The sequence below is a fragment of the Drosophila teissieri genome, chromosome 2L (genome assembly GCF_016746235.2).
Source record: "Drosophila teissieri strain GT53w chromosome 2L, Prin_Dtei_1.1, whole genome shotgun sequence".
In the NCBI taxonomy this organism is placed as follows: Eukaryota; Metazoa; Arthropoda; class Insecta; order Diptera; family Drosophilidae; genus Drosophila; species Drosophila teissieri.
The window spans coordinates 2875620-2903046 of record NC_053029.1 but is presented as its reverse complement, the minus strand read 5'-3'; the positions used below and the strand labels follow the sequence as shown (position 1 = coordinate 2903046).

Below are 27427 nucleotides of genomic sequence, written 5' to 3'. Positions count from 1 at the left end.
ACTAAAATTCTATAATGACCAACGATTTTTTAATGCTTGCCGTAATTGCATTATTATTTCAGATATTACGCAAATCCTAGAATGGACGCGGCCATTATTCCGGGGTAGCAAAGATAAATATTTTAGCTCAATCGATTTTGCAATTATCTATATAATTGTTTATCCACAACTGTAATAAATCAGCGAGCAAAACTCGAAACTACTATAAAAAAAAACATTACCATGCAGATTACGTACAAAATAAACAAGTCATGCGTTTTTAATGGTTTTTGGGGTAACAAACACCTGTTTCTAGGTACTTACAAAGTATCCATTTGAGCGCTACGGTTTTTGGAGCCCTATTTTGGGGGGAATATGAGTGCAAACTGTGACCCACTAAGTTGTGCTAAGCGTAAGCTGAAAGAGAAGCGCTGATGTTAGCCATATACTCGATTGCCAAATGTGTGTCACAAGTGAATATTTAAGCCCCAAGTCCAGAGGCTGAGCCATCGGAAAATAAAACAAGAGTAAGTCACCCACAAGGCCGCTCGAAAGCAAAAGAAAGCTAAACAGGGCACAAACAAGAGGGTGGTAATAACCAAATTATGTATATATGTATAATTTATGGCTTAGAAAGTGGTCTATCGTAGCACTGAAGATACGTAAAGAATCCATTGATGTCCTTTCGAGAGCCTTGAAGGCGATTCCTATGAAACAAACTGTGGTACAAATCTTTTGAGTCCATTTTTCCGGAATTAAATTTAGCATCTAACGGTTGAGAATCCCAAGACGCAGTTTCCAAGGGGTTGAGCCCCCCAAAGTCCTTGAAAAAGGTTAATGAATTAGCTCAAAAGTTAACCTACAAACAAGCCGAATTCCTACCGCGTCTCCTTAGCTTTTCCCACCCAAAAGGCGACGCTTCCATTTATACGGAATACGAAATACGGAATTACCTGAATACATTTGCATTTGAAATTCCCAGAAGCTACATGCCTACATTACTGGGGCAGATGCCCCTTCCCTGAAAAGGTTGCCTTCTAGCGCGTGGCATCGCGACTGGGAAATGCGAATCGTGTGATCAATGTAAGCGAATTAATGTACATATATTGGAAAAGAAGTGCGCAGAATTTGACCGCTTGCGCTGACCCGGGAAAATTGCGAGCGTTGCAGACAAATCATGAGTGTAAACAAAAACATTGACATATTTACTTATTCATGGAAATACCTAAAAAGATCACACAACGAGTGCAATCAATTAAACTGATTGAATCACTTTTAAATGAAATGCTTCGGCACTGCGTGTCGATTGGAGAAGTGAACCGACACGGAGATCTCAAACGAAAACACAGTGAAATATACACAATTTTACCGAAAAACAAAATAACAATAAAAAGATATTTTTCAAAACCTTAACAAATGCTTATCGCACATTTTATTTTGGGTACACATTTTATCGCTGCGAAATCGGTTTGTTTATGGGAATGCTTAACAATAACGATTCAAAGGAAGAAAAAACTTCATTAAAAAATAACTTCCAAATAAAAATAAAAATATATTTTTCAAAACCTTAAACACAGCTTATCGCATATTTAATTTTGGGTACACATTATATCGCTACGAATTCTCTAGAGCCTTCGCTCTGCGGTTTGTTTATTGGAATGTTTCACATTACCGATTCGTAGGAAGAGAAAACTTCATTAAAAGCCAAATTGCGCTAATCGTTCTTTTGATTTTATATCACAACAAATTTATCAGAAAGTTTTGTGCCACGAACTCAGTGCCTTAAATCTTAGTCATACAGAACGAACCAGTCCTCTAATGACCGTTTGTCATTGAAAGCAAGGGTTCCCTGTACTCGCCAATCAACTTTTGAGTGCAAGCAAACAGACAGAAGATATTTATTTGCGGACACGTAGATACGTTCACCTTCTTCTTCGTCGTTTTTCTGTGTCTAAATATGATAAAAATCATATGGGAGAGCAGCAATAACAACAAAGAGATCGCCCAGGCAACAAAAACAAATTCGGGTGAATGTAGGTGGGCTTTTGTATCTGTGTGTGTGTGTGCATGTCGCCGCACATTGCTGTGTGTTTGAATGTTTGAAAGCCGTTACTAATGGCGAATGGCGCGGCAAAGAGCAGGGGATGGGGAAGGAGAGGGAGAGAGGCGCCCGGTGCAAACTGAGTGCAATTTGGGTGCAAGTGCACTGGGGCGGAAAGTGGGCGGCGCACAGTGGAGCAAAGCAGCACACCTAAATGTCAAGGTTTTATGTAAGCAATTGCCCGCCCCTATTTATTTATATTGTATATTGTTATTGGCGGCTATAGGGTTGGTTTTTGGCAACGATACATATTGTAATATATTTAATTTTATGAGGCTTATATCAGACTTATATCAGAAACAACATAAAAGTAATCAATGACAATTGCGAAAATCACTTCTAAGCGCCACATTCTATAGATAGTGTAATTAGAAATATATTTTTTTCACCTATTTGGTGCTGATGATTATCACCGAGGACCGTGCACCTGGAATCGCTCGTTAGTGAGTCAGGAATTCAGCACGCGACAATGCGGGAATTGAAAACTCAGCGAAAAGTAAGGGGATTATTATGCTTTTGTTTGGGGTGCACATCAATGTACATACATTTGTACATATGTACGTAATACTTCGTAAAGAAGGCAACTACTCACCATGTACTGTTTGCGGAAATATGCGAGTTACGAAGTTCGCCTAATACTGTTCAGATTGCTGTGGCTTCTATGGGAAAGTGGTTATGCTATTGCATCACATAAATATACTTGAAATTGGGCAAGTTGCTAAACAATTTGTTTGCTCTTTGTTGTTCTTTGTCACATATTTTAAAGGACGCGCAGTTCCCGTTTCCAATTGGATTCCGTTATCGTCTTGTTGTTCTCGACTGCTGTGTCCGACTGCTTGTGTCCTAAACTACTACAACTACTACAGCACCGTCACTTTTGGCCCCCAGGAATGGGAAAATGGTTGTTATGCTTCGCAAATTGAATATATATCTGTTTTTTTCGTTTCGCGACGCGATGAAAATCATTCGAGCTCTGGACTTGCAGTGTGGCCACGTTTGCCGAACTAGAGGTGGCCAAGCAACGATCGCACTATCGATTGCATCGCTTTCTTGAAAATTCGCATCCACAAAATCGGAATTATTTGTTTCGTTCAACGGTCATACTATGCAGCAAAAGTTTCAAAATTTGTTTATACTTTTTGCGAAACCACAATTAAACATTGCATATTTATATTGGATAACAATCAAAAACATATAACTTCTCTTGCAGCTGATATTAAGCATTTCTACCAATAGTATTTTATTTTTGGTAAATAAACAGTAATTGATTAGCCTTTATAAAATATGCCTTGGTTTTTCGATCCAGCTGCAATACTTAAGTTTTAATGCTATTATAGCATAGACGAAATTATCCAAACAGCAAATTACTTTGTGCGTGTATGCACAATTGTAAACTCCTAAAAATTCCCAATGGAAAACAGCACATAAAGTATTTCTTAATCCTGGTTTGAACTGCCACCGAAAATTGATTCCATTGTTTACGCCAGAAGTAAATAACACAATTGCAAACGTTATACGTTAAATTACAAAGGGAAATCGCTTTATTACCAAATCAAAATCTAGGTATGGGTACGCCACGCTTAGAAGTTCCTGCAAAGGGAAGAGAGGCGATTACTGAATGTCCATTCCAGGAACTGTAGCTCAAACTCACTTGGTAATGATGCCGTCCTTCTTGGCCAGACGCACAATGCAGTCGTCGGACTCGCCCATGCGACGGATCTCGCCGCAGATGGCGTAGGTCTTGGAACCGTCGGTCTGGCGACCGGTCTCGGGGTCCACATCAACGATGCTCAGCTGCACGGAGGCGTGGTCCTTGGCATGGATGATCCTGTTGGACGCCGAGCTGCAGGAAAGGGTATCAGTTGGTCAGTAATCCATTCGGCGAATTGCGCGGGGAACACGTGTTTTACTTACCACTTGCGGGGCACGTACAGATCAACATTCTCACCGGCGTCGTTCTCCATTTTATTGGGCTGAAAGATTAAGGACACAATTAGTTTGCTTTTTATCAAGTTTTAGTAGTGGCCAGTGCTGGTTTACTCACTTTTTTGTAGAAATTTACAAATCTAGCGACCGCAACTCGTCGGTGAAGGCGAAAAAGAGAAAGAAATGACAGTTGGACGTGAAGTTGGCTGCGCTGCGCGTGGCGCCCCCTGCCGGAAGTTTTGCGTACTTTTCTTTGGGGTGACCAGCTTGCCAATTACTTGGTATTTTTTTAAATATAAATTTTATAAAATATTTCCCTTCTCATTCGATTAATAAGTAAGGTATAATTTTTACTCTGCAACAAAATATATTTGATAATAAAAAGGAGTCTTGTTAGTAACATAAAAATAGTTTTAAACTAATTTATTCCCCATCGCTTGGTATTTATTTTCCCGCCTAAGCGGAGAATACCAAACTGTGATGAATTAAAAATTAGATACATATTCCAGCACGCAGCAACTGGTCACACTTTCGAAGGCCTAAGCGAAGGCTGCAGATTTCGCGTCGGGAAAATTCTATTGCATATTTAGGGGCGCATAAAGTAAATGGCTCCCATTAGAGTGCCCCAATATATTATTCGCAAGCTCCTAACTGCACCGACTTACTAATTCAGCATGTGAGTATTGATTTTGCAACAATCAGCCAGGGATTCGCCTTTGCTGGGTGGGACTACCCTTTGACCTCGCTCGATGTCAGCAGCGATTTTCGTCAATGGATGCGGATTCCGTTAGCCCCCCCTGACTTTTATTGCCACTTCGCGTGTGTGTGCGGCTGGTCGGCATTGTTTTCATCGCGCGCCATGTCGCGGAATTTACAGTCCACGTTGCCTATTTATAGGCGTCGCTCACTCAATGAACTTTCAACTTCTGGGGTCAGTCTCAATGGACTTGGATTCCATGCCCATGCCGCACTTGCCACAAAGCGATCGCCAGTCAGTTTAGAAAAGATATCGACTTCTAAATACCCCTCAATGCGGGCAGAATAAATCAACAATTTGCTAGGGGTTAAGATACAGAAACCTTAAGTTACTGAAAAAGATACTTTTATATTTACTAACCATTTTGTTACTCACACAAACCAGTTCTTCCGCTCAGAGTACTCTGATTCCATCACTCCATATAGACAGCGATTACAGGGTAAGAGCAGAAAAAGCTGCGTCTCACTTCTGATTTCGGATTTCGTATTTAGCTCTCTCAGTTGCTCGCCAACTTTTGAAGCAATCGGTTCACTTCGCGTCGGTTGATTTCAAAAATCCCAAACGGCGTGACTTTTGCCTTATTGTTGTTAGTTTTTAGTTGTGTTTGTTGTGTGTTTGGGCCTGAAACTTCTTGAGGTGAGATTTCACAAGTGGTTGGCCTGCCCGTTGACCTTTTCTGTGTGCAAATTATGATATTTTTGCATAATGTGTTTGCGAGCAGCCCAGTTCAGTCGAGAGCAAAAAGATAAAAATGAAATGAGATCATGATAACGTGAGATGCTATTTATAAGCACCTATACAAGGCAGCAAAGATCCCGAGACCCATAATAAAGTGGCAAAATAGTAAATGAAACGAAATGAAAGTGAAACTAATCAAGGTGCTTACAAAGCACATTAGATAAATTATGTTAAAGTCCACCCATAGTGCCCAGTCTCTAAAAAACCTATTGATCATTAAATTCGAGTAAATAACAAGTGGCTGCCAAAACAATCTAATCAGTAGATATTACTCAGTACCATAAGAGGTATCGCATATTACAGATATTATATCAGTTTGCTGGCTTATCTATACTTAGCCTACGTAGTTGGTAAGAAACTTACTGCTGATTTTACACATCAGCATTTGTAATTTAAATTCATTTTTAATGACTTTTTAAAGCACCTTAGGGTTTAAAAGGTGCTAAGATGTTACGGGTCTATACCTTTTATACATATAAGCCGTTCTTAACGGAATTTTGGGATATAATCCCAAATGGAAACCCCTCCGAAAATTATGTGAATAGGGCAATTAAGTAGTCGTAGTCAGCAAAGAAAACTCTGAACTCATGATGTCAGCAGCACACATTGCGTGCCGCCTGCCCAAGAAGACGATGATGATGAAAAGCCGCATGAGGAAAGTCCGAAAAACTAAAACACTTTCTAGGTCAAAAGTTGAAAGGCACAAGGGAAACATCACCATGATGCTCATAAAAAAAAGGCAAGAAGCACAGAAGAAAATCAGAAAATCATAAAAAAAGTGCGGCTGCATAAAATGCAATTAATAAAGCAATGTGCCCACAAAGTAAGAGCCAAGAAAAAGAAAAGAAAATGAATATGAAAATGAAAATGCTTCACTTTGTGACTGGCTTGTTGCGTGCTGATTGAGCCAAGTCAGCTCCGATCTGAGATGCCGCCTGTCAATTTCCAAGGGGAGTTCCTATTAACAACGGAGAAATTACGGCATGCAAAAAAATTAATAATTGTTGTGCTGTTGCAACAGGGGAAATCGCATGAGTTGCAAAATCCTATACAAAGTCTTTACTTACAAGAAAAGGGAATCCATTAAAGGGGGGAAAAGTTGTGAGGCCTTATAAAATTAATAGCACTCATGTGAAATATAGGGAACCTCTTCAAACACTGAGTTTTTATGGCCCTTTTAAAGGCATTCTGCTTAAAGGGAGCCTTATCGATTGCGGGAAATTCAATTTGGCCCTCAATGAATTATTAAATTGGTCTTGCTGCGTTCAGCTAAATGCGTATATTGTTGTTCGTACTGGCAGGAAAATTTATAGGTATGAGTATTGTGATTTTAAAGAACTAAATTTATAGCTACGTTTATTGTGATCTTAAAGAACAATTTAAACAGAAACGCCAGAAGGAACGCGGCTAATTTAAAGTTTCACCTTTCACCAGAGCATAGAATTTGCAGCCTTTTTCGCGAAACTCCTCCCAATGAGTTTACAACTTTTCTTTCTCCTAGCATTTCGGCACTATAATTCTAAACTCTGGAGAACGAAAACCTGTTATATCCGCAGCAACTTAATTTTAATGTGGCCCGTGCCTTTTCCCCTTTACAATTTGCAGTGCTCTTGGGTTTTGGGAACTGGTCGCTTGGAATTAAACTTGGAACTGGGAATCGCACTTGGACAATGATGCCGCATCTGAAGTTGTCCGCTCTTGTTGGTGCGGCTGATGGTTCTCCTCTGATTTGAGTTGGTGCCACTTGCCAGCCGATCTCGTTGCTATATAGCATACAGCTATATAGTTGGCCAGAAGTCGTTGTTGTTGCTGCTGGCGGAGGTGCAGCAGCGTTACAGTTCGGAAAATCGGTCAATGGAAACGGGCTTGTAAGCAGGTGCAATCGCTTCTAGAGCCACAAAATAGACCAAACAGACGGGGATCCAGAGGCCGAGAGAGCTTGGAGCCGCAGCCATGTCGCTTAAGGTGAGTAAATGCTCAAGTATTGACCTATATACCACTTAATTGACTCAACCGGATCGAGTTTGATGGCTCTTTTAATGGGGAAAACTAAATAAACGAGCACTTTTTATATGTATGATATATTTTAATAGCTTTGGCAACTACAACTATGATTTAAAGACACTTAGAACTTTATAAGACATAAGCTTAGATTTTTATTGAGAAAATTGAAAGAGTTCAATGGTTTGAAATCCGATCTTTATGCCCAGATTATGTCTGAAGCTTTAAAAGTGTTTCTCACCTGCTGCTACTCGCAAATATGCAAATCTTGGTCGTCATCATCGGGAACGTGATTATCACGATGGCATCACCGTCTTCATTGTCATTATGTCACTTCAAAGTGCAGCAGCATTTGCATTGTTCCCCTCGCAACGTGGCAACTTGAGTCACGTCATTATCATTATCATGCGAGGGTTTTCACTTGTCGTTGCCTTTCAACAGGTGCTTAAGACCACTTCATCAATGACAGAAACCTGGCTAAAAAGCAAACACCAAGACAAACACACACACACGTGCACATCTGGGCCACTTAATTCGCTTCATTAACGCAGTGTTGACATTTCAACCACATTTTGCTGGAAAAAATATGCATTGCATTTCCTCCTTAAGCTCTAATGAAATTTACAAGCCAGTTAACCCGCGTTCGGGTTTTCAAAAACATAAATGCAGCATACTTGAACATGGACACATTAATATTACTCATACCACCCGTAAGCCGCCCTCTGCAGTCAGAAATTGCATTTCATTGTTTAACCCTGCCCATCTGAGGGTTGGGTTTCGTTTCGGGAAAAATGCATTCAATGCGGCACGACATTCGCTGCGAAATAACTTTTATTTGCAGTCACTGCTCTGACCCTAATTACTGCACACAGGAAGAGTAATTTCCCCACGTGGCGCCCCAAATGGGGAAGCTATGAAGTGGGAACTTTGGCCAGGAAGCCAGGGGCACGGGTATCATTGCCTCGAATATCTCTCTAATTCGACAGCTGCTGCAGGGCTAGTTGATAATTGATTTGATTTGATTTAATTTTGGTGGCAACAGAAGGAGACGCCCTCGGATGTGCAACTGCACATGGCAGCCATGAGGGGAGATGAGGTGGCCCTTCTTCGCGTCCTGGACAGCGGCAAGGTGCACGTGGACTGCAAGGACGAGGTAAGTTATAAACAGCATTTAAATCAGTTAACACAGATTACATGACTTTGGTTATATAAACTCGGTTAAATGCACTTGAGTTTTGCACATGCAATCGGCAATGCATGACACATGCGACTTCAAAGTGCTGTCAGTGAATTATTACGAAATTGTTGCCAAAAACAAAGCATTTTTTTAAAGCCTTAACCAGGTAAACATCAGTTAACACGTCGTTGCTAAGTTGGTACGCACCAATTAGCAAAGAAAACGAAAAATGCAGCAAAGTTACATGCCACTGAAACAAAAGCCATAATCTTTGAGTTTTCAAATGGAAACAGACGGCGTTTTGATACTCTGGCAATCGAAAATAAACAGAGTATTTAAGTTTGGGGAAAATAGGTAATTAAAGTAACGGAATTTTATTCCTAAGTATTATATTTTAAAGATTTTGTTGATAGCTAGTGATATTTCCACCTGTTATTTCTGGACACTGACCATTGAGTAGTGCTCTTTGTTAGTGTATAAAAATTGAAATTAAATTTCGCTGGCCACTCAGCGAAGCATGGACTCAAGTCCAACTGAAAGGAAAGTGGGCTGCGGGGGCAGTGTGCCATTGTGTTTCTATATATATATATTTATTTCTATATATAAAGTATAATGCCAGTTGGTCTGCAAGAGACCGCGGTTGGGGTGGGCACTACGTGACTCCCCCATTCGGATGCAGACCGAGTGTATCGAGAGCGATTTGCAAGTTGTGGCGCGGTTTTCCCTCTGGGACATGCCTCAATTTCCCCTGCTGTTGTTTTTCCTCTGTTTGGCTTTTGACGAGTCCGAGTTGCATGCAAATCCGCACGATGCGATTAAGCGTTGACTTGGTGAAACTAATCGCAATTTGCTATTCAAATCATTTGATGGCCAATTAGACAATTAAACAATTTATCGCTTTGTGGTTGAAACACACGTAAGTGGCGAATTTGTGATGTCAGACGAGTGTTAGCTTAAACGTAATTCGATTGGGAATTTGTTTTATCATATAAATAACGATTTTATGGCCTTGATTGCGCCTTAATTCTTGTTGTTAATTTATTGGTACCTACTGTGACTAATTGTAGCATTTTAAACTAGCTGACCCAATAACTTTTCTGTAGATTTAATGAAAGAGCAATCTATGATCCATAGGCGTGCTTGAGTAGAATATACTTATGTATCTTGTACAGGTCAAGTGCACATCAGTCAAGACATATCTTTACAACCATGATTATTATTTTGAAACCTGTATAGATTACTTTCATATTGATGATCTTATTTCCAGGATGGCACCACCCCGCTGATTTTGGCTGCTGCCGGAGGTCACACCTACTGCGTGATGGAGCTGCTCGATCAGGGAGCCGATCCGAACTCGCGTCGTCTCACGGGCACCACGCCCCTTTTCTTTGCCGCCCAAGGCGGTCACCTGGACGTGGTGAAGATCCTGATCAAGGCGGGCGCCAGCGTGGACACGCCCTCCGCGGATGGCGGCACGCCCCTTTTTGTGGCCTGCCAGGGCGGCCACGTGAAGATCGTTCGCGAGCTGCTGGACTGCGGAGCGAACGTGAATGCGCACATGAAGGTGAGTACTCCGCGATCCGCTCGAGAAATATTCTAACGGGGGACCGATTTCTCGGCAGGATCGAGCCACGCCGGTTTTTATCTCCGCCCAGAATGGCCATCGCACAGTTCTGGCGCTGCTGATACAGGCTGGTGCCGAGATCGATATCAAGCGGATAGACGGCGCCACGCCCCTTTGGATAGCCGCCCAGATGGGCCAGGATCACATCTGCAAGGTGCTGCTGCAGAATGGCGCCAATGTGGACACCGTGCGCTGCGACGGCGCCACGCCCCTCTTCAAGGCGGCGCACAAGGGCCACGCCGCCGTCATCACCGTGCTGCTCAAATACCGCCCCAATCTCGGCCAGCTGCCCAACGGAGAGTCCGCACTGCATGCGGCCGCCATGTTCGGCCACATGACCGTCTGCAAGCAGCTGGTGGCCGCCGGCAGCGATGTCCTGCTGAAGAACCAGGACGGTCTGACGGCCCTGCAGCTGGCGCACCAGCAGAAGTACACCTCCATCTGTGATTATCTCCAGGAACGCATCCGGACGATGGTGGCGCGCAGCGCCAAGGCGATGGTCACGTCCGGAGTGTCGTCCACGGTCAAGACCATGTCGGCGTAAGGGCATTATAGCATGATAGCATTTGCGAGACCACGCCTCCAAAGTACCTTTATGCACAATACCCTTATGTTCCAAACAGCCACAAGATGCTGAAGAAAGTGTTTGGCCAGAGGAATGGGAGGGATTCAGATTGTATGGAAGCCACAGCACCATTTGGAGTCGAATTGGAAGCCAGGTGAATGCGGGGTATGCTAAATTCGAAGTACCCCGCAACTTGAATTGCTCAGTGAGGCACTCACTTCCGCACTTAAAAAATTAACCAAAAGATGGAAAAACCACTAGTAAGAACACGTCCAAAATCAACTTAATGGCCTCCCCCAAGGAAACCAAACTATTTATTAGATAAGCCGTATCATTCATATTAAAACCACTTGGAGCTTGTATTTTGAATTTAACACTAACCATAACAATAACGATAACGTTAAAGATAACAATTACTATAAAGATGTTAACATGGACCCGCAAAGAGAACGTTACACTCTCCCCTGTACATAACCATATATATATATATATATATATATAAAGTATATATACCTATATTTAAATGAACCTAATGCTACTTATAGACCTACTCTACCACCCTAAGCAATTGTTGACGAGTGCTTTAAGTTAAAACGCCTTTTTGTCCTTAAATTAGCAATTAGTTACCACAGATGGTTTTCTGCTTGTTTCCTTGTAAAGTAGGTACGAGAATTAATTAATTTCTTACTTTATTAATACCTAAGTATAGTCCACAATTTTGCAAGTTTAATAAATTGACACACGATTAGCTGAGTGTTTTATTTTCATCAAGTGGGTATTCAAAATCTTTTTTGTTGAAGATTATTTTATCTTGCAACTTTGGTGCTCCCTTGAAAGTTTACAACTTGGCTGTAAAGATTTCTATGTCAGAACTATTTTTATTTAGTAAAACTATTGTAGGTACGAATTTAAAACTTGGATTTTGCTTTATTATAATGTTAAAAAAGAAGCATAATCTCCTAATAAGCGTAGTCAGCTGGAACTTCTTGCTCAGCATCCATAGGTTGTGCTCCTGGCACCTTCTCTTCGACGGTATAAAACTTAGCTGGCAGTGATTCTTCAATCTGTTTTCGCCCAAAACTCCTTAGTCTATAGATCATATACTCGAAACAGTGTATATAGTGATGATGAACGTAATGAAAAGAAACCGCATACTTGGACCAAGCGAAAATTCCCTGGAATAAATGCATTATTGGTATTATAATGTATAACTACTTTAAGCTACTTACATCTTGCGTTCTGTAGACGAGAAACTTCCAAAACCAGGAGTTGGGGTCATAGCGCAGAAACAGATTGGATCTGGCCTGCGGTTCGATGAGGTGCATGCGCCTGCGACCCTTGGAGTCGTAGGTGTTGCCCGCCCGCACATTCACATTCTCGAGGCACTCCCTCAGCTTTCCGGCGGTGGCACCCGCATCCTTTGGCTCGCACTTGGCAGGATTGGGCAGAGCTAGCTGGACCAGGCGACGCAGTGCAGCACGACTCATCACAGTGCCCGGTGAGCCGAAGTAGATGGCCAACTGTGGACTGTAGGGATAGAGCATGTATCGCAGGTTCTCCATCACCACATAGGTCTCGTCGTCGGCCTCCAGGAACCAATCGGCTTCGTTGAGGTGGTGCTCATGCAGGTACTTCAGGGCCATCTTCGTTTTCAGCCACGATTCCCGGTAGTTGGGACTCACGGGCAGGGCCACAGTTCCCGACAGATTGGCATCAGTGCGGCTGCTAAAGAAGATCAGCTTGTTGCACCTCCTGCCCCAAGTTTCCCAAACGGCTTTGGCCTGCGTCTTGTGATTACTGGGCTTGGTGTAGACAAAGCACAAGACTCGCACCTCTCCGGTCAAATCGATGTCCAGTGGAGTTGATCTTGCCGTGCGATTCGTGTGCGATTTGAGATGCATTATTGGCCACACAAGCACCTGGGTGATTAGATAGCCAATCCCGATGCCCAGGAGCAGGAAAAGCACCGGGCGAGAGGTTGATGGCGTCGTTGTAACCAGCTGGGAATGATTGTTGCGATCCAGAAAAACACACTCCTTCCGCTCCATTTTCGCCGTTACTACTACTACTCGTTCTCTGGGTCCATATAATATATATCTATTTTTCACCGTCACACCTTTTCGTTACGCCCAGCTCTTAAAAATTCACAGCAAGTCAGCTCTTTTGCAGAAATTAATTTAAATACGAGTATTTCATTTACATACTATATGATGTAGTTTCATAACTATCCAAGAATCAAAAGCTGATGTATTAAATGTATGTATCAAATGTATTGTTGTCACCATTTGCTCATAATTGTTCATATCAGCTACCCAAATATTTTCAAATCTTCTCAAACGTGGCTCAGCTTAAAGATTCCATCGATGGAAATGATAATGTTGAAGGCACCTACAATTTTTTGAATATAAATATGCTAATATTTTCTAAGAAGTGGAATTCCCAGCTTTATCAGTATATACACAAAATATTTTAATCTATTATTCTAATATGTATAATTGCTTCATCTTATCTCTATAAAACGAGCTGATGCCAAGTACCAGAGCGGGCAGTATGAGAAACTGCTCCGTTGGGAAAAGATGTCGCAGTTCTGGGCCTTCGCTTTGCTCATTTTCGAGGGTTTCATCCTGTCCAGCCGTGCCACTCACATGTGCCCGAGTTCCAATCTGTGTGTTTCCAGGGAAAATTGTCGCGAGGAGGAGCCTTTCTTCGACTTCAGTTCCACCATTAATTGCACCGACGCAGAAGTGTGCTGCGAAAAGTCCAATGTGGTAGGTTTATAATATATTATGTATATATTTAAATATTTTTACCAACCTGTTTCAAAGATCGGCATGAGTAAAAGTCCTGCACAACATCCAGTGGACACGAGTAGTCCAAATGGTCTAGAGGAAAACACCAGGGTTTATGATGACCGAAGCAAGCCGAATCAATTTCCCTGGGTGATGGCATTGTTCGGCAAGGACTTTTATTTTGGAGGAGGATCTCTGATTACCCCGGGTCTGGTGCTAACCGCTGCCCACATCCTCGTGCGTTTCTCCCCCCCTGACATCACGGTGAGAGCTGGCGCTTGGGATCTGTCCTCCAGTGAGAAAGTAGCTCCACCGCTGGATCGCCAAGTGATCAGGATCCTGCAGCATGAGGCATTTAACTACAGCAGCGGAGCCAACAACTTGGCACTACTCTTCTTGGATTCGCCATTCGAGTTGGGCGCCAAAGTCCAGACCATATCCTTACCCATTCCGGAAACGAGTTTCGCGCAAAGGATCTGCACGGTCGCCGGTTGGGGTGTGAGATCCTTAACCGACACTGACGTTCAACCCATCCAACGGAAGGTGGACTTGCCCGTAGTCGATGATTCGAAATGCCAGAGCCAGCTGAGGAAAACCAGACTGGGTTCGGACTATCAGTTGCCCCCCAGCTTGATGTGTGCCGGCGGAGAGCAGGGCAGAGATGTCTGCCTCCAGTTCGGAGGATCCGCCCTCTTCTGCTCCCTGGGAGGGAATCCCAAGCGCTACGAGCAGGCGGGCATCGTAAGCTTCGGCATTGGATGCGGCCAGAGAAATGTGCCCGGCACCTTCACCCAGGTGTCCAGGTTCAGGGAGTGGATCAATCCGCACCTGGAGCAAGTGCTTAGCGTGCTAATTTAGCTTTCTATCATGTCAGCACTTCATTCTCTTGTATTTAAATGTTTTCAAAATAAAGTTCAATCATCTTCACTCTCATTACAAGATTAAAATGTATACAATGTATATATGCAGTAATCTCTTATAGATTATAAGAAAAACACACATTTAATCGCATCTTAAAAGTTGGCTAATCCCACAAGAGCTTTTAGTACGAGCAAGTTATACACATCACGCCAATTCAATATTACTATTCCATTGAATAAGTTTAGTTGAACATAAATTACATCAAATATATACATATATACTTATCATATGCGGAAATAAATGCTTATATGTGTTTCATGTAAATTTCGTAATATTCTTTGAAAGCACCTACTTTTTTGAATCGAACCGTTTTTTTCCCCTGGTTCTCTGATAACGAAGTGGGTGATTCTTTCTTCTCAGAACGCGAGTTCGCTGGAAAGACCTCTCTGAATAGATTTATACTTTGAGTCCAGCGTTCAGTCGCTAAGCTTGCAATGTGGCGAGGAGTTATACTAATCAGCTGCTGTCTCTGGACGCTCACTAAGGCGGGAGCACCATGTGGCCTCCAGATGGAGTGCGTGCCCAAAGGACTGTGTAAGTCGGGCGCCTGGTACCAAAACGCTGTGTCTTGGCAAAACCTGTGCCAGAAATCGGAAACCTGCTGTCACACTTCTCAAATGGTAAGTATGAACTGAACTGAGTTGGTTTACCAGAGTAATAATATATAGCTCACATCCCAGTTAGTTGTCGGTGCTCCCATAAACTGCGGTAGGAGCAATCCCAATGGCCTGGACGCCACAGCAGCAGTGGCCGCCGATCAGGCGAAACCCCATCAGTTCCCTTGGACGGTGGCACTGATGCAGAATATGGTCAACTTCTTTGGCGCGGGAACTCTGGTCACCGAAAACGTGGTGATCACCGCTGCCCACCTGGTGCAAGATAAGACCATCCACGATTTTGTGGTCGTCGGCGGCGCCTGGGACATAAACCAGCTGTACGGCAAAACGATCAAGTTGCGAACTGTGGCCAGGATTGTAGTGCATCCGGGTTTCAGCAACATAAACGGGGTAAACAACATAGTCCTGATCGTGCTGGCTATTTCGTACCAGATCACGCCGCACATCGCACCCATCTGCTGGCCCACGCCCGGAGTGTCCTTCGATTGGGAACGCTGCCTGGTGGCCGGTTGGGGCAAGCAGAATCCCATGGCCACGGACTATTCGCACAAGCAGAAGCGCATCGAGCTGCCCGTCGTGAGCAGGTCCACTTGCGAGTCGCTATTGCGGAGGACGTCGCTGGGCCCAAACTTCCAGCTGGACGCCAGTCTACTTTGTGCGGGCGGCGAGAAGGGGCGGGATGCCTGCCGGGGCGACGGTGGATCCCCGCTAATGTGTCCCATTCCCGGGCAGCCGACGCTCTACGAGTTCGCCGGCATTGTGAACAGTGGCTTGTCCTGCGGCCAGCAGAATGTGCCTGCCCTGTACACGAACATCTCGCACATGAGGCCCTGGATTGAGAAGCAACTCAGTGACGAACTCAATAAGCCGTACAGGACATTTCCCATCTATGATATATCCTATGACTAAAATAAACGAACACTTTTCATTACTTCTTCATTGGTTCTTATAAATAACTGAGCATATCCTGCTTTCCAATTGATCTAAGGAGCTGTTCATAATAACGTAACTTGTACATAATAGAAAAATATGAAGCTACGTGACTTATTGCGGCTTGTGGTGCTGTCGTTTGTTTTCTGGCTAATCGTACTGGAGGTGATCATATTCTGCAACAGTCCTACGTTCACCAATCTCCTCGAGTTGCTCCAACCGCCGTACAGGGAGACGGTAAACTCCTATGAGGTTGGGCTGCGCAGTGAGCACTGGGACGATGATCGCATTGCGCGAATTCTTCAGGCGAAGGTCCGCGTCCATTGCCTAGTGTATATGGACCGATCGGACTACAAGTTCGGTGCCCAGAAGGCAAGGCATATCGAGAAAACCTGGGCTCGTCGCTGCCCTCGACTGACGATTGTGAACCAAAGAAATACGACGCTGCTGCGGGCATATCGCCAGATCTACGTGGAATGCCACAATGAGCTCGACTGGCTGCTGGTGGTGTACTTGGACTCGTATGTCGTCATGGAGAATCTGCGCCACCTGCTGGCGCAGTACTCGCCCTCTGAGGAGATCTACTTCAGTGCGCCACATGCCGCCTATGTGTACGCCCATGTGGGTCAGGTGTCCACCACGGACTACATCTTCAGTAGCGAGGCACTGGAGCAGCTGGCCACGAGGAGCTGCCTGCGGAACGAGATCTTCTTCAGGGAGTGCTTGACGCGGATGCGGAAGGGTCCCAGCCATTGGCTCCTGCCCTTTGAGGTTCGGGCTGAGCTGATCCCCTACAGCCTGCGCGACAACTTCTGGCTGTGGCCCTGCTCCTTTCGATTTGTTTACCATAATCAGGTGAGTGGTTTGAAGTTGATTCCATATTAGATTGTTATTTTGCTATCCGTAGAGCTGGGAGAGCTGCTTTGGAGGAGCAGTCCTCTTTCCGTACTGCCGCGCCATGCAAATGTATGTGCTGGAGTTTTTGCTCTACCACCTGCGTCCTTATGGCCACGTGAATCCCCTGCCGGAACTGGGCTCTCCGGATCCTCTGATGAGCATAGCATCTAGACCGCAGGACGATGAGCTGGCCAAGTTGATGTACAGGTCGGTGAGGATTATCTGCTTGGTTTTAACCTGGCCCATGAAGTACATGAGTGGTGCGCGGGCAGTGAGTGAAACTTGGGGTCGTCACTGCAACCGAGTGGTATATTATGGCAGCTCCACCGTAACTACTGTTTCCGGTTTGCAAATTGTGGGTCTGAATGCCACCGATACGCGCAGCAAGTTGTGGGGCAAAACAAAGGCTGCGTTTCGCCATGCGTACAGAAACTATGGCCACGAGGCGGATTGGTTCTACAAGGCGGATGACGATACCTACGCCATCATGGAGAACATGCGCAAACTGCTGAAACCCTACTCGCCCGACAAACCCATTTACTTCGGCTCCCCCTTCAAGCTGGGATCCACGCTCTACATGTCCGGAGGAGCTGGCTATGTTCTGAGCAAGAAAGCCGTGGAGCTACTGAATCTGGGCGCCGCCGAGAACTGCCTGCCAGGTGATGAGGGCACCGAGGACTATGTGATGGGCCAGTGCCTGCGGCAATTGGATGTCCAGGCGGGGGATTCCAGGGATCTGCTCGGACGCCAGCGGTTCTTCTCGCTGTCGCTGGAGCACTTCCTCATACCGAATCGCGATGAGGAGGGCTTCTGGCTGCAGGACTACCTCTACCAAACGTCGGGAACGGTGAGAACTTCATATCGATTTGTTAGATTCGCAAACCTATACTTTACTTTCAGGGAATGGAGTGCTGTTCCACCTATTCGATTTCCATACACAACGTCTCTCCCTACGAAATGCACTTTCTGGACACGATTCTGTATAAAAGACGACCATATGGACTTCTGGCGGGTCATCCTCCTCGAAGAAAATTCAAGAAAAATGGTCTGAGGAAACAGCAGTATAATTTATGATGCTATTTTAATGTGGCTAAGGATTTCATATAGCATTTTAAATATATATGTATAATATATAATAATTGAACAACTTATTTGTTTGTCTACATAACAAATTAAAGCTTAAATGGCATCTATTAAACTTAATTCTTAAATTCAAGGAGCAGTTTTAGATTATCTATTATCGTTATCTTGGTGTTACTCTTTGGCATAGTCTGTTGCAGTCAATCCAAATGAAAGTTTCCTAATGGTAATATTATTTCTTCATCTTGGCGATGATCTTAGTTCGGTAATTTGGTTTTGCGACATTTTTGCCTGGCGCCATTTTGTTAAGAGCGTTTTGCTCGAGCTCAGCCGTTTTGGCCTGAAAATGACTCGAAGTTGGCCTGGAATTTGTTTTCTTTTTTGGCAATTGACCCAGTTCCCTATTTAGGCCAAAAACTCGCAGCTTGTAGATAATATATTCGAGCACGTAGAACTCCTGTGCGTTGTTGTAGTGAAACGAGATGGCCGTGTTTGAGCAGCAGTCACTGGAGTTCTATGCGAAAAAAGCTATTGAATAATCAAGTAACTCATGTGTAGCATAACTTACATCTGATGGTGTGTAGTAGAGCAGTGGCTGGTACCACTCCGGCGGCTGGGGATACCAGTGCAGTGGCGAGAAGGGAATGAAGCGACTCAACCCATGCTCATCCCGGGAATCGCCACCCACGACGCCCACTCCCGCCAGACAGCGTCCCAGTTCCACGTCCTCGTAGCCGTAGTTGCGACTGGTGCAGATGCTGCTGTTGCCAAAGCCCAGCTTAACCAGCCGGTGCAGTGCCATCTTGCTCAGCACATAGCCCGCTCCTCCCGACATGTATCCCTAAAAGGAGAGGATGCATCATCATTTCCAAAGCAAACTTCAAGTTGGTAGCACACTTTTGGGCGCCACCGTGTAAATACTGGCCTTGTGTAGAGAACATAAAACATTCCAAACTAAATATGACTATAAACTAAAGATATAAAATTGTTGGAATTTTATATTATACCTCTTTCACATGCTGGCGAAACTTGTTTCCAAAATAAACCGGTTGCCTGAAATCGTAGGCGTGTAGAAAGGCGCGCAGGTTCTCCATAATAACATAGCTGTAATAAAATATAAAATAGAAATTAGAAATTATAAATATTTAAATATATTAAATAGCACTTCACTAACGTGTCATCGTCGGCCTTCAGGAACCAGTCGTACTTCTGGAAGTGGTGCTTGTAGACGTACTGCAGCGCCGCCCGCGTCTTGGGCCACAAATTGGAGTAGCCCTCCCGCACGTTGAGCGCCACCGCTCCCAGTTCCCTGTCCGCCTTGCTGCTCATGAAGATCAGCTTGTTGCAGCGCCCACCCCACGTGCGCTTGATGTGGATGGCCCGGCTGTGGTGCGTCTTCGGACTGGTCAGCACCATGCACAGCACGCGTGTCTCGTTGAAGAGGCGCGCGGCCAGGATGTCCGGCGGTGGACTTGTGGTCGGTGGACCAGTGGTGGGTGGTGGCGTGGCTAGGATCCTGCTCCGCTGGCTGCTGGGAAAGGGACTGCTCTCCTCCTTCAGCCGATCGGAGCGATTATGCCCACGAGTGCGCTTCATCAGCTCGGACAGCAGTAGTCCCCAGGCCAGACCGATCAGCACCATCAGCATCAGCTCCAGACGCTTTCGATGCATCATCTTCGATGATGCTCCTCCTCAGGCTTTGTGGAGAAAAGTGCAAGTTTCACTTATCAGTTGCATAGCATACATAGTATATGGAAGGTACAATATGATAAGCAAATTGATAACACGAATTTCACTATCACAAAGCTTTTAAGTGCTTACATATGCCATATAAACATAATTATTAAAGGATGTATAAATATTTTATGAAATATTTCACACTCGTTTCTCAGGTATTCACTTTCATAGCGTATCGATTGATGTATGGAGTGTGGAATTCGCTTCGATTTGATCACTGCTTATTTTCTCTTATTTTTATGATTCGCGTTTGTTTACTTTTTTATGCAAATTTCGAGTCGTCGACTGAAGTGCTGCTGCGGACCAGTCGCCGTCGATATTGTTTTTGAATCACCGAATTAACACATTCTTGAGCCGGTGACGCAGAGTCGTCGAAAGCCTGTAAAGATGCGGTCGACCTTCGGGAAAACACTCAGTTGGCTTTCTGCTCAGGTGTGTGTGGTGCTGGCTATGCAGCTATGGAGCTGTGGAGCTATGGAGCTGTGGAGCTATAGAGCTATGGAGCTGTGGAGCTGTGGAGCTGTGGAGCTATGGAGAGCTGTGGAGTCAGCTGTGGAGTGGCTCAATTGGCCCGAGTTCAATTCGATCCGCGATTGCGGAGCTGCAAATGGCAAGTGACGCTTTTGCCAGCCGTTTCCAACACATTTGGGCCGTTTCGAATCGCTGACACCAATTATGCGACGGATACCAGCAGTTACTGCTCCTCGATCGTTGCTCACTCTCTTTCACCTCGGCGCACTGCCACAGAATATCAATCACAATCACAGGCCCTCAGCAGCAAGGCAATAACAAGTAAACGCGGCTCGAACGCGACTCAAACTCGCGCCAAACAAAAAAAATAATACAAGAAAATAAACAAAGAGCCAAGGCAATACGGAATACGGAAAAAACAAACTCGAAAACAAACAGCTAGCAACGTCTTCACGCTTTGCCGGCAGTTGACAGACTTGGCTTGAACCGAAGTCGAAAATGTTGCTGGTGAAATACCTTAACGCTTCTGCCGATGCCATGTTGCCAGATATTTAACGGCTATGCACGTTTTTCTATTCAATTCAATTCATTCCCCAAATTTATGCATTCAACGAAAAATATGCACATCTATTTAAGTTAGCTTTGTTGTACAAAACAGTGAGTTTTTGATGGTACTTTAAATCCAAGAAAGATTATATATAAGGCTTAAATATAAATATAAATATAATATCTTTATAAAATCACATATATTACTTAAGTGCATAATGATTTTTTGTTACTTTGAGCCTTTCATAGCTTTCAGCTTTGACCTTTCATAATTTGGCCTAACGTTTGGCCAAAAGTGTTTGAGCTATTGTGCTGGCTCCTTAAAAGGCTGTGGCACATGGCACTCGCACCTTGTTGCCTTTAGCGATTCCGCAACACAGGCTTCACTCCACCACCTGTTTTGAAATTTTCAAAATGCCAGCGAAAAGCTTTTGCCCAGCTTCTTCCCAGCCATGTTAGCCACAAAAGGCCCGAGGGTAGGCTACACATTCAAAATCCAGAGCTATGATCAACGACTTGTATTTATTTATAGGAAAACTAGCAGTAGATGAAGTAGAATGAAGGAATATACAAGGAGTGCGTAGCCTACGAGCAGGACTCAGGCGTAGGGACCGCCGGAGGCGTCCAGGCCACGCGGAGCATTGGCGTAGCTGTCCTCGGCGAAGGAGTTGGTCACTTGGGATCCGGCAACGTTGCCCGAAGATGAGCCGGAAGCGGCAACAGCTCCCGATCGCAGGACAGTTGCTGGTGCTCCTCCTGCTCCTGATACTTCTGATACTCCTGTTGCAGCTGCTGCACCCGAGGAGTGAATAACATCCACGGACTTTGAGCGCTCATCCCGAGCCACAAATGGAGTGGGCTGCGCCACCTGGGCGACCTGGGCCACCTGGGCCACGGGAACAACCACCGCCTTGAGGGCATAGGGCACCCGGTTGACCACGGCATTGAAGCCATGCACATCATCCGCCGTGTAGGTGACGGTGCGCTTGTAGCCATCGGGATCGACGAGGCTGTAGAATCCGCGCACCACATAGCCATCCCGGGTCTCGCTGTGCTCCTTGATGTCGCCGGTGGTCTCGTCGTTCACGGCATAGTTGAAGCTGTAGCTGGCGGGCGGAAAGACCTCTGGCTCCTGCTGCTGGCGCAGAACGGAGCTGACCACCACCGGTTCCGAGTGCTGTTGCTGAATGGATGGAGCTAGCTGCTGTTGTTCCTGCTGCGGCGCGGATGAAACCACCTCCGAGTTCTGCTCGTGGCGGAGGATGGGCAGCGGTGAGGGCAGCAGCACGGCTTCGGCATTGGCCGCGCTGGCCGCATTCTGGAGAAGATTGGAGGCCTGGACACTGGCCGTACGGCTGCCGGCGGCGAACTGATTCCTGGCGGGCGCCACGTAGTCATAGCCATCGGGCGTGGCCTCCGAATTCAGGGCATTGTTGCTGGGCGTGTGGTAGTCGCTCAGGAAATCCTCGCCAGAACTGGATGCACTGCGTTCCGCTGGGCTGGCCGCCTTCGCGGACTTCTCGTTGTAGTTGTACTCCGCTTGGCCAGCGGCCAAAAGTGCCAGACACAGCAGGGTAAAAAACTAGAAAGAAGTTTTCAAAGGATATCCATTGAGTCCTTGCATCCTGTCCCTTGTTTGTGATCACAACTCACCTTAGCTGCCATTGCAAATCGTTTGGATGTTCCTTTCGTGGGAGTGCCTCTACAAATTGTCAGCTAACTGATGTCATAATTGAAGCAGCCCGCAGTTTTTATACTTCATCCCAATTGCAGTTCATTACCCAATGATAGTTGGCAGTTATACAATGTCATGCGCCTCAATTGATTGATTTACCATTGTCCAAAGTCGCGACAAAGTATTGGTAACACTTTCATTTTCAATTTGTGACCACTTTTGTGCTGCGTAAGCGCAGACACTATTGAAAGATGATTTGGAGGTGTGTGATCGTCGAAGATCAGAATTGGAGCAGAAGTTGGCCAGAAAAGTGGAGAACTGTCGCCAATCTCAGCCATTCAAATAAACCTATCAAATTTAATATAGCTTAAATACTGCCCAACTATTAAGTTAAGATTAAGTATTTAGATTTATTCATTTTCAAATACCTTAAGATTGAGTATTTAGTTGTATTCATTTGCAAATACCTTAAGATTAAGTATTTAGATATATTCATTTTAAAATATGTACCTTAAGATTAAGTATTTAGATTTATTAATTTTCAAATACCTTAAGACTAAGTATTTAGATTTATTCATTTTCAAATACCTTAAGTTTAAGTATTTAGATTTATTCATTGTATAATAGATATTAAACCTTCGCAACCTACTTAATTCAGAAGCCCATGTGCGTGGCGATCCCTAATCTGCCACCGCAACGCAGAAGTTTGATGCTTCTTGATAAGAAAACCAAAATCGAAACCGGTTGCTGGCCAACTGACTGATGCCAAGATGCTGCCTGATTTCGGCTGATTGCCGTCTGGCTAAAACAAACGGCCAACTGGCGGCAATCGGGAACGGATCGTCGCGGAGAACACAACGCTCGTGGAGAATGACGGCCAAGATGAAGTTGCGCTCCCAGCTGCATCTGCTCACGGGCTTCATGGCGGGATTCGTGCTGGCCTTCGTGCTCCTCCTCTACGTCTACGATGTCAGCCGGGTGACGCCCTGCTGGAGCAGTTCCTCCACCAGATCCACAATCCCAGCCACAACGGCCGGGTTTGTGGAGGAACCACAGCCGCGCGTACTGTGCATGGTGCTCACCTGTCCGGAGAACGTGCAGAGCCTGGCCAGGAGTGTCTACGAGACGTGGGGCCAGCGCTGCACTCGCCTGATCTTCGCCAGCAGCGAGGACTACGAGCCACTGGGCGTGGTCCAGGTGGTGGAGCCGGTAGGCGGTGGCTACGAGGATCTGTGGAACAAAACGCGCGAGGGATTCCGCCACGTTTGGCAGCACTACGCCGGCGACTACGATTGGTTCCTCAAGGCGGACGATGATACGTGAGTTAAGCTGTTAAGACTGTTAATCCTACGGATATATGTTTACGAATCCGTACACAGTTACGTGGTCATGGAGAATCTGCAGCACCTGCTCGGTGGCTTCGATCCGGATACGCCCGTCTTCTTTGGCTACAAGATGGCGCGATACAATGTGGTGAGTAATTACACATAACTTGCTTTAACTTCCGGCTCGTAGTTAATTGATTATATCGTCGCTGCACATCGAAAAATGTTTAGAAATATGATTCTCAATTCTCACTGAGTTCAAACTTCTTTTTACTACGATTTTTCACAGTGCACCTGATTTATTAAATAAGTGATCTAGTTGATCGCTGGCATTAGCTTCTAATTAACTGCTCATCTTCCATGTTTTTGTCGCCCGCTTGTTAGGCTAATTTGAAATTCAAATATTCGCTTTTCAGTTTCGCTTTTTTCGATGCTGCTTTAATTATTTCTTCCGATCTAAGACAGCGAAAAAAGTTTTTAATAATAAATAATAAATCTTATTTAGGGTATAATTATTCAGCGAAAATGAACATATCCAAATGGGTTTTCATTTTGATAAGTAATTATATAGAAATTATATCAAATGTTTAGTCAGTTAGTTGAAATGAACAAAGTGCTTTTACGATATGTGCCGAAGAAATGTGCTAATCCCAAATGGATCTCTTTGTTCGAAGAACCGGTCCCCCATTGTGAGTGTAATTTTCAAATAACCAAAAGCCATTTATTGTGCATTGCCTGGCAGTAAACAAGCATTAATCTATTATTGGTGGGATGATATCACGCCAAAGAGTTAAGATCTCGACTGGCTTCGAAAAGCTTCTTGTCTTTGCATTTTCCGTGCGCATAGATCAAATGGAGGAAATTAAATTCGCATTAACCATCCAAGCTGCAGTCTGCGCATACTAGTAAACTAGCAAACTAACAAACTAATGGCAATGACTCACCTGAGGTCATTGCGAGCACCTGTCACGCATCTTTCACAGCCGCGCCTCTTGGGCAGCAGGCGCGGATTCACCTCGCCATTTGACATTTGCAAGAGTTGGGCAAGCTCTTTGGGAGCCGAGGTACCAACATCTGGGCTGAATAAATAAGTGACGTACACAAATGAGTTATGGGGGCCCACGGCTGGGAAGCCAAGATATTAAAATGTTTTCTTTGTCTCAGCTTCTGCAGCGCACACACTTTGAATAGAGTTTATCTGGCTGCTTGATTATTCCTAAAGCTGCGTAAATGTCTAAATGTTTTGTGATTGATAACTTTGATTATTTCACATGACTTTGCCTAATATGGTGTTTTATTTAGATTTTTAATAAGGTATTTTTGTGCTCCTATGACATAGTTTTTAAGTTATAAATGCTCAGTTTTGGGTATAATTGCCTACGCGCCACACTTCAGCCACATAATCCGACATAATCCCAAGTCAGATGTGACAATTGAATTCAATAATTCACTACCATTAACTGGTGAGTTTTGCTCGTTTACAAGTGAGTTTGATTCGTGTTTTGACACATCATTCCCAGCGACCTTCAAAATGGGATTATATTCATCTTGGTTTCGTTGGTGGGTATGCTAAAAACCTAAATAGCGTTACTAAAATGTGGAAAAGCACGCTCTTTCGGGCCTTTGAAGTAAATAGTTTAGCATAAGCATACTTTACGACATGGGAACGGGTTTGGAAACTTACCATTTCAATATATTATATAATATTCTCTAGAGTTATATGTCCGGTGGTGCCTCGTACATTTTGAGTCGTGAGGCCCTCCATCGATTTGCAACACAAGCCTACGAATCTGAGGTGATTTGTCCGCAGCCCAAGAAGATGGGCATCGAGGACTTTTACATGGGCATATGTCTGCAGAATGTGGGCGTCCACTTCGTTGACTCCACACAGGCCTTGGATGGAGACACCAAACCGAAGTTTATGCCCCTGGATCTGGAGCACTATATGTCGGATGGCAATTACACCATTCCGGATTGGCTGCGCCTTATGAGTCTATCTGCAGTTGAAACTGTGAGTCCCAAGTTTATATCAAAATATGCTAAAGTAATGAATATTTCATTTTAGGGCTTGGGTTGCTGTTCCAACCATTCGGTGGCCTTTCATTATGCCAGTCGAGAGCGCATGTTCCTCTACGAGTTTCTAATCTATCATCTGAAAGTATCTGATTCTAACCAGATTTCAGAAAGCCGACACAGAAGTCGATTGAGCTTATCTGATTTAACGAGACGATTTCCCCTGGAAGATAACTCCAATATAAAAGACTTGCTGCAAATGTCTGAGAAACCTGATAATTTTTAGATGCTTAAATGTGTTTTTGCTTTAGCTATTAAGATTGTGATATGAACTAATGAATATATTTATGATATTTACATATTTCCTAAATTATGAAGTGTTTAAATTTAATGCTTATTAACATTTTTGTAGACTTAGAACGAGGATATACATAAGGTAGCCAAATCCCATAGCGTACCATACTTAAAACTTTTTTTTTTTAAATTAATTAACATCTTTATTTAATATTATTCAGGAACAGGTCAATTAAAGCCTTTAACCTAAATGTTGTCTTAAGTAAATAATCTCTTAATTATAAAATATAATTTGTTTTCATCTTAATATATAGGAATAGGTCAAATTTCGAGTAGTGAGGTTTCAGGTAAATAATATATTCATACTATCATCTTAGAAGCAGCCCAAAATGTCTTCTTTTGAGCCTGCGAATTGGGATAGCCCCCTGTAATCTCCGGGCGAGACGATTACGGTGCGCAGTTAGTCGGTCGTTGTATCTGCTTGAGAAGAACGAGATTTGGTCTTCAACAAGGCTCAGGAAAAAGCAAGCCTTTAAAATTGAGTAGTGAAATCTTTTGCATACTTTTAGGGATTTTGAGGAATGACATTTGCGGTAGAAAAATGTAGCGACTGTTATAAATTTGTATCCGTTGTGTAAAATAATTCTTTTTTACATTAGTTAATATTTTATACAAGAATGGTGACCATGTACAACTTAATAATTTTAGTTGGATAATTTGCATGATTTGTCTTTAAAGTACTTACTAGTTTTTATTTCCCTACTTACAGAAACTAATATTTTGTTTTCATAACATTAAGTGCCCATAAAGTTATGAATCTCTGTATACTCTACCTATGGGATCAATCCATTTAGAATAATTATTACCTTATTACTTTATTTTACATTTAAGTAACTGAAATTTAAACCTTTGTTTTTCGTTACTTATTGCAGTTTATTGGTGTTTCCAGTTTAAAAGAGTACAACTCACCTACGTTTGATTAAAGATGCCGCAATTGGTATTAAGCGGATGGCACATGGTCTGTAATATATTTTGAAAATTTATTGCATTGACCTTGCGGCTATTGACTGCGGCATTTAACTAACACCTGGCCGCTAGACATGGCAAAATTGGCAGCAGCGGAGGGATTGTGTGGATTGGACCTGGAAAATAAGGCCAAAACCGGGCATGTAGCACATGGAAATCCTTCAGTGGGGGCATTCTTGCATGAAGGGCTGACCGACTGAACTGCACTCGACTAGGCTGAGTTTTCATTACCAAAGTC

The 27427-nt window shown here is 44.0% G+C and overlaps 9 protein-coding genes across 13 annotated transcripts; 5 read left to right on the top strand and 4 right to left on the bottom strand.

Moving 5' to 3' along the window:
• Nucleotides 1–3594: 3594 nt before the first annotated feature.
• On the bottom strand, nucleotides 3595–4224 carry LOC122624916 (40S ribosomal protein S21). The gene is made up of 4 exons (XM_043804693.1): nucleotides 4125–4224; nucleotides 3995–4053; nucleotides 3732–3923; nucleotides 3595–3670 (listed from the first exon to the last, which is right to left on the bottom strand). Exons 2-4 carry the CDS (start codon nucleotides 4042–4044, stop codon nucleotides 3661–3663), a joined length of 252 nt encoding a protein of 83 aa, XP_043660628.1. The 5' UTR covers nucleotides 4045–4053; nucleotides 4125–4224; the 3' UTR covers nucleotides 3595–3660.
• Nucleotides 4225–4545: 321 nt separating this feature from the next.
• LOC122622627 (ankyrin repeat domain-containing protein 29-like) lies at nucleotides 4546–11602 on the top strand. 3 transcript variants are annotated; one of them, XM_043801237.1, is made up of 5 exons: nucleotides 4546–4682; nucleotides 7107–7466; nucleotides 8545–8655; nucleotides 9947–10243; nucleotides 10302–11602. In XM_043801237.1, the coding sequence occupies exons 2-5, from the start codon at nucleotides 7455–7457 to the stop codon at nucleotides 10845–10847; spliced, it is 966 nt and encodes a 321-aa protein (XP_043657172.1). In that variant the 5' UTR covers nucleotides 4546–4682; nucleotides 7107–7454; the 3' UTR covers nucleotides 10848–11602. The 3 variants fall into 3 exon arrangements, with proteins under 3 accessions (XP_043657172.1, XP_043657154.1, XP_043657163.1); XM_043801219.1 differs by lacking the exon at nucleotides 4546–4682 and adding an exon at nucleotides 5269–5399; XM_043801228.1 differs by lacking the exon at nucleotides 4546–4682 and having other exon boundaries at nucleotides 6948–7466.
• A 207-nt stretch (nucleotides 11603–11809) lies between these two features.
• On the bottom strand, nucleotides 11810–13010 carry LOC122626369 (glycoprotein-N-acetylgalactosamine 3-beta-galactosyltransferase 1-like). Its single transcript, XM_043806611.1, has 2 exons — nucleotides 12098–13010; nucleotides 11810–12043 (listed from the first exon to the last, which is right to left on the bottom strand). The coding sequence occupies exons 1-2, from the start codon at nucleotides 12914–12916 to the stop codon at nucleotides 11828–11830; spliced, it is 1035 nt and encodes a 344-aa protein (XP_043662546.1). The 5' UTR covers nucleotides 12917–13010; the 3' UTR covers nucleotides 11810–11827.
• A 399-nt stretch (nucleotides 13011–13409) lies between these two features.
• LOC122611841 (phenoloxidase-activating factor 2-like) lies at nucleotides 13410–14515 on the top strand. Its single transcript, XM_043785188.1, has 2 exons — nucleotides 13410–13636; nucleotides 13694–14515. Exons 1-2 carry the CDS (start codon nucleotides 13445–13447, stop codon nucleotides 14513–14515), a joined length of 1014 nt encoding a protein of 337 aa, XP_043641123.1. The 5' UTR covers nucleotides 13410–13444.
• Nucleotides 14516–14949: 434 nt separating this feature from the next.
• Nucleotides 14950–16104, top strand: LOC122626476 (phenoloxidase-activating factor 2-like). The gene is made up of 2 exons (XM_043806751.1): nucleotides 14950–15198; nucleotides 15259–16104. The coding sequence occupies exons 1-2, from the start codon at nucleotides 15013–15015 to the stop codon at nucleotides 16102–16104; spliced, it is 1032 nt and encodes a 343-aa protein (XP_043662686.1). The 5' UTR covers nucleotides 14950–15012.
• Nucleotides 16105–16210: 106 nt separating this feature from the next.
• Nucleotides 16211–18096, top strand: LOC122626383. The gene is made up of 3 exons (XM_043806627.1): nucleotides 16211–16980; nucleotides 17033–17869; nucleotides 17923–18096. Exons 1-3 carry the CDS (start codon nucleotides 16225–16227, stop codon nucleotides 18094–18096), a joined length of 1767 nt encoding a protein of 588 aa, XP_043662562.1. The 5' UTR covers nucleotides 16211–16224.
• An 89-nt stretch (nucleotides 18097–18185) lies between these two features.
• Nucleotides 18186–20768, bottom strand: LOC122625948 (glycoprotein-N-acetylgalactosamine 3-beta-galactosyltransferase 1-like). Of its 3 annotated transcripts, XM_043806016.1 has the most exons (5): nucleotides 20098–20768; nucleotides 19277–19799; nucleotides 19110–19206; nucleotides 18671–18943; nucleotides 18186–18616 (listed from the first exon to the last, which is right to left on the bottom strand). In XM_043806016.1, exons 2-5 carry the CDS (start codon nucleotides 19774–19776, stop codon nucleotides 18335–18337), a joined length of 1152 nt encoding a protein of 383 aa, XP_043661951.1. In that variant the 5' UTR covers nucleotides 19777–19799; nucleotides 20098–20768; the 3' UTR covers nucleotides 18186–18334. The 3 variants fall into 3 exon arrangements, with proteins under 3 accessions (XP_043661951.1, XP_043661950.1, XP_043661952.1); XM_043806015.1 differs by having other exon boundaries at nucleotides 19277–20768; XM_043806017.1 differs by having other exon boundaries at nucleotides 18527–18608; nucleotides 19277–20768.
• A 686-nt stretch (nucleotides 20769–21454) lies between these two features.
• LOC122626522 (cuticle protein 19.8-like) lies at nucleotides 21455–22521 on the bottom strand. Its single transcript, XM_043806813.1, has 2 exons — nucleotides 22510–22521; nucleotides 21455–22438 (listed from the first exon to the last, which is right to left on the bottom strand). Exons 1-2 carry the CDS (start codon nucleotides 22519–22521, stop codon nucleotides 21455–21457), a joined length of 996 nt encoding a protein of 331 aa, XP_043662748.1.
• An 880-nt stretch (nucleotides 22522–23401) lies between these two features.
• Nucleotides 23402–26155, top strand: LOC122626714 (glycoprotein-N-acetylgalactosamine 3-beta-galactosyltransferase 1-like). The gene is made up of 4 exons (XM_043807081.1): nucleotides 23402–23850; nucleotides 23911–24004; nucleotides 25571–25867; nucleotides 25922–26155. The coding sequence occupies exons 1-4, from the start codon at nucleotides 23402–23404 to the stop codon at nucleotides 26153–26155; spliced, it is 1074 nt and encodes a 357-aa protein (XP_043663016.1).
• Nucleotides 26156–27427: the final 1272 nt, after the last annotated feature.